This window comes from Paramormyrops kingsleyae, chromosome 13 (genome assembly GCF_048594095.1).
Source record: "Paramormyrops kingsleyae isolate MSU_618 chromosome 13, PKINGS_0.4, whole genome shotgun sequence".
In the NCBI taxonomy this organism is placed as follows: Eukaryota; Metazoa; Chordata; class Actinopteri; order Osteoglossiformes; family Mormyridae; genus Paramormyrops; species Paramormyrops kingsleyae.
In genome coordinates, this window is record NC_132809.1 from 26,678,580 (window position 1) to 26,691,155 (window position 12,576).

Here is a 12,576-nt window from a genome sequence, read left to right on the forward strand (position 1 = left end):
CGATCATAGGCCCAGCGTCCTATCCCGCTGAGCCACCTCCCCCACCATTCGCAGAAACCTCACTCAAAGTGCTGAGAATATGAAATTGCCATTTATGTCTCCTGAGGCATGAGGAAGTAGCCAATCATATGCTGCTTTCTGCATGGATTGGTCAACTCGCCCATTTCCTTCTTGCAATGTGGCCTGCTGGTTCCTCAAGCATTCCTGCCATTGTTTATTTCCAGAACTACTCTTGGGGTCTTCAGTTCCCTTCACACAAACAGTAATGGCCTGATTTTACAATACGAAGTTCTCTTGCAAAGAGAATGGCTTGTCTTGAATGCAAATGGTGTACATTGCGGTAAACATGATGAACAGTACTGTTTTTTTTTTGCCATTCTTTGAGCGTGCTCAGGTAGTAATTACTGCTGGCGCTGCGGATGTCCGTGATCTGTCGACTATTAGCTTGTCTAAGAAGCATTGCTTGTACGATGAGGTCAGTGGCTTCGCTTTGTGCCAGAACAGTAGTTTTTTTTAACGCAAATCAGCAATGAAAGTGAAAACTCATCGCTTGTGGTTTTTTTTTTTTTCTCCGGCGGAAATATATGATCATTTGACAGCTCTTCACTGCAACATTCACTGTCCAGGTTATTAGGTTACACCTCCTTATTAACTCATACAGCCTGCTCCTTCAAACAGCCAATCACGTGCATGCAACTCAATACATACTGCATGCAGACATGGTGAAGAGGTTCAGTTACAATTTTGCTAAGCACCGGAATGGCTAAGATGTGTGATATAAGTGGTTTTGAAGACCCACCTGGGATTTTCTCACAATACAATGTCTAGAGTTTATAGAAAAGGGTGATGAAGAAAACACTCAGTCAGCAGCAGTTTGTTGCTGAAAACACCTAGTTAATGAGAGAGGTCACAGGAGACTCGTCACAGGAGACTCGTCACAGGAGACTCGTCACAGGAGACTCGTCACAGGAGACTCGTGGCCAAACTTGTTACAGGTGACGGGCAGAAAACACAGCTCAGTACAACAGTGATGTACAGAACAGCTTCTCTGAACACACAGTTCACTTTCTGGAGGAAAAATGTCTTCCTGCTACCAGATTTCTGCACCTAATAATGCTCCTTCTGGGCGTGTGTCAGCAATAGCTAAATAAAAACTGTGTATCTTTGAAATTTTGAAGTTTTCCTTCTGTATGACAGTGAGTCTGCTTTTAGTTTGTAGGGGATCCAAGCTATTTATTTTACTACCTGATAACCTGATAGGTAAGAAAGTGTTTCTGGGTCGGTCCAGACCTGTTATTTTACTGCTTGGCTGTGAACCTTGGTGATGGGCACATTCATGGCATTCACCTGTGCCTTATAACTGTTTATGGAAGGAGAAGTTCTGTTTGTCTCTTGTCCTAGAAAATGCCTGAGCCCACACCCTTACCGTTAAATAATGGTTCTTGTTTCCTGCATTTCTCTTTTGCTGAGGTCAAAATGACTCTTTCGTTTCCGTGCTGTTGCGCTAAAATTATCTCCGTTGCTGCGTGTCTTGTTTCCACCCATTGAAGGGTCACGTGATTCTGTTAATTCTGCAAATTTAAAGCATCTCACAGTTGGAGTGTGGTTTGCTGCTGACATGGGGTTGGGGGGGGGGGGTGATCCCACCTGACCCCCCCTGGGATGTTCAGTGGGGGCTTCGTGCCCAGATAGGCTGAAGGTTCTGATCACCCGATTCTCCTTTCCTGTGCCTCTTGCCTCTTCCACTGGCCCGGGAATCTGAACAAAAGCCCACTGTCCCAATGCCTTGTGCCCCACCCCACGTCAGACCCGCACGTGAGGCTGCCAGTCCCCCCCCCCCTCCCCGGTGTCACAGTCTGAGCTGAAAGGCCTGTGTGTTTTGGAGTGAGAGCATTGGCAGTGAGAGCGGGATGTAAAAGCATACTGTCAGACAGGGCTGCAGGGACACCTGCAGCTGGCTTCTCTAGCATCGTGACAGCCATGCGCAGGACAAGTGAACTGGGCAGCCTCAGCGTGCAAGCTGGGGGTCTGAGCACAGGGACAGCGCCCCTAGAGGACAGTGTGGAGAACGTTGTGAGACCTGATCCAGGGCACAGATCTCCCCCCCCCCCCCCAGAAGGGTCAGGGTGGAAATCTCTGAGCACGTGCAGACCTGCACAGGACCTTCTGCTCTCAAGAGTCCGGACTTTTAGACGAGATGACTAGAATAAATGTTAAGTTTTAAGGAATTAACACAAATAACAGAGCGGGTCCATGGTGCGCGACTGAACGTAGCACCATCGTTTACCTTCGTGCGACTCCAGCCCACTCCTTGCTCCAGGTGCTTCTTGCATTCCCACGCGGACGCGGCGGGTCTTACCGCCAAGGTCTCCTGGCCACGGCACGCGGTCAGGGGGTCTGTGTTGACTTGCCAAGGTAGCGGCATCCTGCAGCAAGGAGGAGCTGGGGAAGATATTAGGTTCTTGTGCCCTGGAGGTAGTCTGTCTCTTACCTTCATTTTGGGGTCGGGTCTGTTTTGGCTGATTTTTGTTGCAGCTGGCCCTAGCCCAGCAGCAGGGTCATGTGACCAGACCCTGAAGTGGGGTTCAGCACTCCATGGGTCAGCTTTGGGCCTCAGCACGTGTGTGTCTATGCTACTACTAGCATAGACACACACGTGCTGTTTTGAGGTTGATCATGCAATAGTGTCCAGACGAAAAAGTCTCGGGTGAAATTCCAGGTGGACGGGCTCAACTGTCCTGGTTGAACCAAAGCAGCTGTTTTTGCTTGAGACCTCGGATACGTACGAGAGCAGCCAGTGAGCGAAGCATGAGCTGATATACCCAGACGACCAGGAACCGCTCACCCCTCTCACTCCTGCGTGTTTCTAGCGCGAAGCAGGGACGGGGGGGGGGGGGTAATCTTGTGCCGGCAGCCTGGTGGGGGTTGAGGTGTCTTTAAATTCCTGCATGTACATGCGCATGTACTGCGGCGTGTGTGTCCCCCTTTCTTCCAGTGGGACCTTGGCCGTCCGTATGTGTGCTGCCTGTTATTTCCTGTTTCTCATTTTTGAGGCTTTTTTAATAACTCCATGCAGAGGCCTAAAGGAGCCACACTGATCCCCCCAGAGACAGGAAGATGGGGGGGGGGGGATGGGGGAGAAAGCACCTGGCGGAGTGCCGGTGTGGGGGACACTGGCAAGGACATTTTAGGTGTCTTTAACATCCTGAATGCACCCTTATAAGAATGTCGTCTGCACTACTGGGAGTGCTGGTTTGAAGACACACGCACCATTCAAGGGTTGAGGGTCCCTCCACTGGTTTTAACAGCTGAAAGCCCAGTGATGGACTTTCAGTTCTTAATTCGCAGAAGACGGTTCACTGCTCAGGCTGAAGTTTTGGCCTCTGTTGCTCTTTGGCTTTAGTATTACATGATTTCAGCGCTTAAACCCCTATAAATATCATTTTTAATTTGTCATTTCCGCTTATCTGTTTTCAGATTAGATTTTTAGTGATTCATTATATTGCATTTTTGTTTAGCAGACACTTTATCCAAAGCAGGGTCAGACTGTGCCTGGAGCCGTTGGGGGTTAGGGCCCTCGCTCAGGGGCCCAACAGTGACATCACTCTGCTGACCACGGTGAACCAATCCAGACTGCTGAGCCACACACCCTATCTCTGTTTTTAACTATTCTGTTTTTTAATGTCTGATTATAAAAGTTTCTTTCAAAAGGCATTAAGACGGTAGTGTGTACACTTTGTACTTCTGTGTGAAAGTCAAACTTTGCTTTTCTTAAAAGCTATGGACTTGATTTATGAAACTATGCATGTTTTGAAATGAAATGCATTTATATCCGAGTAAATATTCAGTATTTATTTATAATAACAGGTTGACCGTTTCGGTGCATATGGTATTTGTTCACAGAATATTTGCGTTCCCTTATTCATTGATTTTTTTTTTTTTTTAATGAAACAAAAATATTTACCTAAGCCCTTCACAAATCCTAACTGCTTAAAATTCTTGGGCTGTTAATAAAAATACGTGCAGGTGTGTGTGCCAAGGGCAGATTGCATAGGCTGTTCTAGGGACCAGCCTAGGGCCCCATCAGATATGGGGGGCCCCACCCAGCGCAAAACAGGGGCCCCAACTTGGGGAAAAATAAATTGTTGAACAACCCCCACCCCCCCGTGATCACTCAGTTTTACCAACTGCACCCCTCCCTAAGCTCCTACACCCCCAGTCTGCCATATCAGTCTAGCGACCACAGAGATGTAAATCCCCCATGTCTGTAGCAGTGTCCTGCCATTTTTCACCCAATGTGGACCGGTTCCTCACCATTGTGCCCCCAGATCTTGTCAGAATCACCCTCAACATCTTCTAGAGTAATGAAGAAATTGGAGAAATACGGCTGCTTCTTACCCTTTTAGCAAACTGACAGATCAAAACGTCGAATCTCTCTCTATGCTTGGAAATTTAAGCAAATGCCTCACAGCACTGACAGCCAGCCGTCAGATTTTTTTTAAAATACAATTAAAAATATTCCAATCCGTGTCCTTTTCATGGTCTCAACGTTCTGCAAGTTGATTTCATGACCTAAAAATCCACATTTTCCCAGCAAAGCAAGGTAGAGAATCAAGTGTGTACAGGGGATCCGTCCTATCGAGTAACATCCGATCACATTTATTTCCAAGGTCCATAATAGATAACATACACTGATCGAGAGACACGTTAAAGCGGACGCTGAGTGTCGTCTTTCTCAGCTTCTGTTATTTGCTACCTTTCTGCATCTTGATTTTGTGATGCCTTATTTTTGTGCCTTTTTTTTCATAAAATTTAAGTGTAGTCTCTTTTTGATATAAACTGCTGCTATTTGCATTATTATTTGCTGTAGAGTACTTTCTGTATATTACAGTACTGTACTTAACATCTTGCCTCTCCCCTATAACTATCGAGATACACTCATATTGACTTGATCTGGTGGTCTCGGTCCCAAATACTTGTATTTGTATCATGATCAGGGGTCCTGTATCATATCAGATGTTTCCTGTTGTCTTCCACAAAATTTAAGCATTCAAGAAGGAAGATACCACTTAAAGTCAGTGTCATTTTAATGTGTGAGTCCTTTCAATTTCAAGATGTTAAAGTGTGCCTTACAAAGTTAGTACTTCACTTTTTTATGTAATCCTCAAATACCCATTGATTTTGACTGAGTAGTGTCTATTATAAAGACTGTTTGTATTTCTTACTAATTTCTTATATTAGTCTGCCTGCAATGAATGGTAACCCCTAGCAACTGTTCTTATGACATCTGCGGAGAGGTGCTGAGATGCGGCATTGTTTCCTCATTAGAAGTTCTCCTGTCAGAAGGGCAGCAGCTGCAGGGCTTGGCAGGTGGTCCGTTTGCCCTTGCTCGGCCTGCAGCTCAAAAGCCGATTGGCTGCCCGCCAGGCATCCTTTGTCACCATTGGCTGGCTGCACGTCTTCCCCTGCCTCGGCCGTAGAACGCATCTTCTCTGACCAATTGTGAATTCCTTAAATCAACAATAGGAAGGAGGATTCATTTATTTTTGAAGGCCTGTGCAGCTGTGAGACAGAGTGGAAGTGACCTCGGCCTGCACTTCCTGTCATAGTGAGATTCCTGCAAACAAGAACGATTAACACCTGGGTGTCACAAAGCTGTATCTGAACCACAATTCAGGCATGTCTTCGGCTTCCTGAGTAGGATTCGGTCCATGTCTCCTGCTAATCCTCCTTTCTCTCTCCTCAATAGCTGGGATGTCTTGACGGGGTTGCCTGGGCACTCTGGACGGGTGCGCGGCACGTGCTGATGGGAACTGCTGCTCCAATATGAGCCTTCATGATGTCGGAGGTAGGAGACGTTTCGAGGACCCCGAGTTCACCCTGCGAATATACCCGGGGAGCATCGCGGAAGACACCATTTACTGCCCCGTTGCGGCCCGCAAGACCACCACAGCCGCGGAGGTCATCGGGCAAGTCATCGACCGGCTCCGGCTGGACAGGACCAAATGCTATGTGTTGGCGGAGGTGAAGGAGTTTGGCGGTGAGGAATGGATCCTGAATCCCACGGACTGCCCTGCCCAGCGAATGATGCTGTGGCCACGGATGGCGCTGGAGAACCGCGTCGGCGGCGAGGACTACCGCTTCCTGCTGCGGGAGAAGAACCTGGATGGCTCCATTCACTACGGCAACCTGCAGATGTGGTTACGGGTCACGGATGAGCGGCGCCGCCTGGTGGAGAGGGGCCTCCTGCCACCTCCGCAGCCCAAGGACCACGATGACCTGTGCAACCTGCCTGACCTCAACGAAAAGACGTTGCTGGAGAATCTGCGCAGCCGCTTCAAGGAGGAGAAGATCTATACCTATGTGGGCTGCATCCTGGTGGCCATCAACCCCTTCAAGTTCTTGCCTATCTACAACCCCAAGTATGTGAAGATGTATGACAACCACCGACTGGGCAAGCTGGAGCCGCACATCTACGCGGTGGCCGACGTGGCCTATCATGCCATGCTGCAGCGCCAGAGGAACCAGTGCATCGTCATCTCTGGCGAGAGCGGCTCGGGCAAGACCCAGAGCACCAACTTTCTCATTCACCACCTCACTGCACTCAGCCAAAAGGGCTTTGCTAGTGGTGTGGAGCAGACCATCCTGGGTGCGGGACCAGTGCTTGAGGTAAGAGGAATGAAATTTTCTAGTTAATTTGCAGTGACAGTGAGAGCGGTGAGGTTGTTTTTTTTTTACGAGCGTCAAGTGGCAGACTGTTATTTTCTGTGACGCTACATACGAAACGGCATGTTTGTGTTAAGGCTAAATTCTGAGGACTGGCCACTCTCTCGTTCCCCCCTCCCCCGCTTATGAGGAATGGGCTGATCGATGAGTACCTGCTAAGGTCCACTGCTAAAGGCACCTGTGGCTGCCAGGATACTGGTATTTACTGCAGGGCTTGTTGCGACGATTCCCAACTTGTGTCTCTGGCAGTTTAGCTACCGTGAGACCAATCTGACCAGACTTGGCAGATGTGGAAAAAACAAGATTTTGCCAGCCAACCCACAATATATAGTTTATCGCAGAGTGGTATTTTTTTTATGGAAGAACCTGTGCCAATGAGCAGTGTCATGGTTTTGATGGCAGATGATAACTGTGTATGACGTGCGACCTGCAAAGGTTGTGAGTCAACGTCATTTTACGGTAAAAGAGGATGTCTTTTGTGGGCAAGACTTTTGTGGCGCTGTCCTCAAAGATCCCATTTTTATTGTGTCGTGTAAATAAAATTGTTCTTTCAGGTTAACCTGAAAGTGATGTTTGGTGCTGCTGTGGTTGAGCCTGCTAGTCTGATAATATCACAGGAGTGATATCACGTTGCTAGCAGGTGTGTGTTTTGGAACCTTCCAAACAGGGTCATGTGACCTTGCCTTTCCGGATAGGCAGGACACTGTGCACATCGGCAGCTGGGTGGGAGCCGATGGCCTCGGTCATGTTGAGGCACTCTTTGATCCACAAGGTGTGACTGAACAACAACCTCACACTTCTTGGTGAGGGGAACTAGAGAAGATGGTACTTAGTGATACAATGGGTCAGCAGCATGCTTTGCATTCATGTACTGTATTGTGTGCATCTGTATGTCTGTGTGTGAGAGAGCTACACTGAAATCTGCAAATTACAGTCCGGTGTGGTTCAGTTACTATTTCTGAGGGATCTGTAACAGCCCCTGGACTCGGCTTCTACAGAGTATTTAGTTAGTGGGATGGGCCTTCTTGAGAACGTCAGTCAGGTCTGCTGTCCTGGCCTTTGTGTCCAGGTGGGAGTGTGCGTTGCATGTCATGTTTATTGCCTGTGCACCATGTGCTCTCTGCTAATGGCGAGAGAGCTTGAGGGATGTGGAGCATAGCTTTCTGGCTTGTGGGAGCTCCTGTTCTAGAGCAGGGGTTTTTCTCTGTGATGCTTGCTGCTGTCCACTGCCAAGATCACTCCACACGTGGAGCCCTTGGCGGCCGAATGAGGAAGTGGAATCATGAGGCGCTAAATATGCTGTGGTCTGGCGTCCAGAGGTAACGATTACGGGTGGAATTCCTCAGACTGCGGTGCTCCAGTGTTTGTAAGGCTGCAGTTGCACCAGAAGTCTCTCCTCCTGCCTCCCTGGCGCTCTGTCAGTCTTTTCACTAAGGCGTGAGTCTGCCGGTATTATCATCTTGCAAAAGATTTTGATAAAATCTGATTCTTGTTGACAGGGCAGTGGTCTGGATTGGGACTCTCATAGCCTTAGTTTGGGCAGCTATAGTTTGTGCCTTTTATGACCTGACTGGTCAATGCTATTTGCTCATCTTCATTCTTCGGGGGACAGAGTTGACACTTGGCTTAGTCTGTTTGCAGGTTTAGCTTAGTCTGTTTGTAAGTGGAAAGTGCTTTTTTGGATGGATGTGCAGAGGAAAGTGTAGCCAGGTCTTTGCTGGCAAGAGACAACATTAGTGAGATGGAAACAAGTGGGCCAACTCTACCTTCAGACTAATCTCTGTGGGCCATTTATACTATCCATTTTTTTTCAAACAATTTGCTAGTTTTTTGCTCTCGGCTCTGGATGCCCTTGTATATCAAACCCCTAGCTGTTGCACAATTTCCCAGACATGCTAAACTGATATCTTGGTAGGTAGTGGCTAGTGTGATGCACCTCTGTTTCGCTGCATTGTCTGTACCTGGGTCCATCACGTTTGTGTTGGCCTGGGCCTTAGCTTCTTTTGTTTCCGTTATCTAGCTAATATAAGCTTAATATAAGCTTATAATGTTATATGCATCATATAAGCCTCATGTTCTTCACCTCTGTGGGCCTATAAGACCAGGCTTGTATCGGGAGTACTCACATAACCTTCTCTGGAAACTGCACATGCCTTTCACAGAAGGGAACTAAGGGCGGGCTCTTCAGCGCGAACGCACCAAGAGCTGTGAGTGCATCCATCTGCGCAAGCTCCTCACCCGGGCAAAGGGAGGATTTGTAGACCTGTTGTGAAATCACGTCGTGCACTCATGAAGACATATGGACTCACAACAGTAGCTGAGGCGGGAAACTTGTGTAAAGTCTCCCATGGATCCCTTTGGCAGAGGTTGTCATTGGGGGAGGGGTGCTGAATGAATTTGGGACTGTTGGGCTATGTTAGCTTCAAAGCTGACAGCTCTGGGAGTGGTGTGGTGTTCAGTAGGTACTTCCCCGCAGATATAAGTCATCCTTCAGAGGATACCTATCAGATGCCCGACATGTGCCCTCGGTTCATAGAGACCATGCTCTTCTGCATTTCACTATTATTGCTGCATGTGCAGTCACATTCCTAACTTTGACTCTCAATTCATTTTCATCTTCTATGAGCAGCTTTAGAGAGTAGCTGTGCAGCAGGGTGGGAGGGGAGCAGGTCTAGGGGGACTAAGCAGAAGCCTGGATTAATGACGCTGCCTGGCTTCACTGCAGGCAGATTGGACTGGAATGATCCGTCTCCTTGGCTTTCTGACAGATAACTCTTTGTTGGCATAAACCGTTGGGGGCGATGTGTGGCTCAGTGGGTTAGGCTTCTGTGTCTGTGATTGGAAGGTTACCGTTACAAATGCCATCCTCAGCCGATCCGTTTCCATTGGGCCCTTGAGCAAGGCCCTTAACACTCTCAACAAATGCTTCGGGGGTCCCGGATAAATTGCCCACCCTGAGGTTGTATCCCAAGCTTGCCTCTCAGCTGTATATGCATATATCTCAAAGGAGAGTAAGATGGGATGTGCAAAAATAATAAATCAGAGGCTTGTTTTTACTCCTTACCCTCATGACTTAGGGTTGGTTGTTTTGACGTGAGCTGTAGAATGAAACTGGTGTAATCACCATTGTTCCCTGGGGGAAGAGCACTAAGATCACAGTGGTTTGCTCTGTAAGGGGGCGGGGCTGAGTCCAATAGGCCCGCCTCTGTCTGTCATGTGGTTCATATGGGGTCATTTCAGATTATAGCTTACCTGAGGTGGTGCGTTTTCTGCTGCCTCCGAAGATAATCCATATATCTGGCTGTAGCTTGCACAGGACGCCGTTAAACATCTGTTTTCTGCATCAGGACAGGCCCAAATTGGAATGCTAGACTTATATATAGATTTTCTGTTTCTTGCGCTTGATGTGCTTCAGGCGACGGGTACGCCTTGACGGAGAGCTGCGAGGTTCCTGCCCACCAGCTGTGAGCTGAGCCCTCTCATTAGCTCCGGAGCCTCCTTACCCCCTGCTGCTCTCTGTGTTCCTCTCCGGCTCCGGTTACAACCAGCGCCACTCGATAAGCCCGGAGCGTCGTGCTCCTTGTCCCCCGTGGGCTACCTTCTCCTTCAAAGCCCTCTTTGTCTTCTTCTCCCCGTTGTTTAGTAGTTCCTGATCAAATGGTGAATCGGCTCAGTTCTCCGTGTAGGAGGACGCCTGGAGTTGTGCTTAGAACAATCTTAGATGCTCAGAGCTACTCGTTAAACATTTGCAGCCTTCTTATGATTATAGTCTCTAAATGAATGGCTCTGCTGATTTTGTTCAGGTCTTATCAGCTGTCTGGAAAGCTGCAGTTTCTAAAGGGCTGCAGTGGTGTGATCATTCGATTTTTGAAGTATAAAGTTTTAAGCAGAAATTTTTTTCTGAATGTCCAATATTTGTACTGATTTATTCTCTATTTGTCTCTGTGTATTGACAGTATGCACAAAAAAGAAAATGCTGATCCTCTGCTACAGTTATTTTTTTCTGGTGGTATGTTCCATGTTTTCTGTAATGCCTCATGCATTGAGTTATTGTCTTTGTAGTGGTACCACAGTATATTGTGAAGCTCTTTATCCAGCAACATTTCTCAGATATGATGCCTGATTCCCGATGAAACAGTACGAGTGTTTTTGCAGTGAGTTTTGTACATCATCACACTCTCCGGACACCCTGATAATATCTCTCCTGGGCAGCATAGGTGTGAAATGTTGCAGGCAGTTCTGGGAAATCGCCCCATTCACCACAGCTGACATTCGAGTGTGGGTCCAGGATCGGTATGATTCCGCTCTGTCCTGCTGCTAGATAGGTTTCGTAATGAAAGGATCTGAAACGGCAAGTTGACACACTCCGTGGGCTTGAATCTGAAAGGCGAAGAAAAGCCAGTTTTGTGGTTTTTTTAGAACTGTCTGTGATTCTTGGCGATCCCAAGGCAGCTCTCCTCCTCCACTCTCTGCCCCCTGTGATGCTCAGTCCAGCTTTGCTGGCTTCAGAAACTTCTGCCTGGGCTTTGAGTCACCAGACTGGGTGGAAACCAGTATGTTATTGGTGTGTGTCTGGCGTTGTGACAGACACACACACAGTCCGCTTTGTCTGCCCCTAGTCCAATCCGTAACAGTCCAGGCAAAGTAGTTTGTGTCATCACTTGCCAGTAGTGACCTACAGGGTTTGGCCCTGCATCAGGACCTGTAATCCTTTGCTTGGGACGTGGTGACTAACACCTTCTGTGGCTGAGATCTTTATGGATCCCATTGGTTAATTGACCTGCCAACGCCTTTGTTTCCATGCCGCATGTAAATTTGCTGTGGATATTGCCAAATGCGCAGCTGCGGTGTGAACTTTTACATTGTTTCCTTTGATAGCTCGTTTAAGCTGCCATTCGTCTGTTGCTAATGTACCTCTATGCATGTCCCTGCTTGAAGGCTCTCACAAGGGTGTTGGTGCGGCTTTCGTCTGGGTCCTCAGCTGCATCCTGCCTCGAGCAGGTGTCTCCATTATCGTCACCCAGACAGCGCCCTTTGCCCGATGTGAACCCCCCAACACTCCCAGTTCTTAGCTACATTGGGGTTCTGTAACGGAATCCTACCAGCACGCAGGGACCTGTGCTACACAGCTTTCCTGTTATCGCTGACTGCTGAGCCTTTTAAATGAGGGATTCCCTGCTGGACTTATTTGAGAGCCTGCTGCTATACCATAGTGTGGGGTTGGTAGCCTTGAAGTGCTAAGGTAAAACAGCCAGCTGTGTCAATGGGTTAAGGGGTCATTTGTTATCAATAACGCATCAGGGGTTCCTGTCAGTTTGTGCAGAACCACCTTAGAACCTTAGATGGCCTCTCACTCTGATTTCTTCCCAAGGAGCCTTAAAATAATAAGCCACTGAAGTCTCAGGTTTTTTTTAATCGTAGGGTTGGGGGCCACAGCTGGAGTCACAAATGGATCCTTGCGGGTTCACAGCGAATGGGGAGGTCCGTGTGCTGCTGTTGAACCAAACCTCCTCCTCCGTTGCTTCTGATGGCTTCTCTCCTGATAGCTTCTGTCTTGTATATCGTAACAATATAGTTTTCACTTCTAGAATATTCTAAAAAGGACCCTTCAGATCGCACTGTTATATCAAAAAGCAGGTACTCTCAGCCTGCTGCAGCATTTCCTTTTCGCAGCGTCATGTGGCTCAGCTCCAGAAACTGCCTGGTCCTGCTTTCTCAAAAATGGATAAAAGAAAAGCAAAAAAAAAAAAGTAATCGTCATCTGCGGCACAGCTGTCCCCAACATGTGTGGTATACTGGTTTGGGTTGCAGCCCCACCTTGCCACCCGCTCCCCCCACCCCCTAGATGTT

General features: G+C 48.0%; 1 protein-coding gene across 6 annotated transcripts in view; it reads left to right on the plus strand.

Moving 5' to 3' along the window:
* Positions 1–12,576, plus strand: part of LOC111857386 (unconventional myosin-IXAa-like) — a 101,575-nt gene that overhangs the window by 16,353 nt on the left and 72,646 nt on the right. For all 6 annotated transcript variants that reach the window (XM_072698483.1, XM_072698485.1, XM_072698484.1 and 3 more), the window contains exon 2: positions 5,750–6,669. In XM_072698483.1, the coding sequence (XP_072554584.1) occupies positions 5,827–6,669 (843 nt within the window). In that variant the 5' untranslated portion in view covers positions 5,750–5,826. The remainder of the gene's footprint in view (positions 1–5,749; positions 6,670–12,576) is intronic.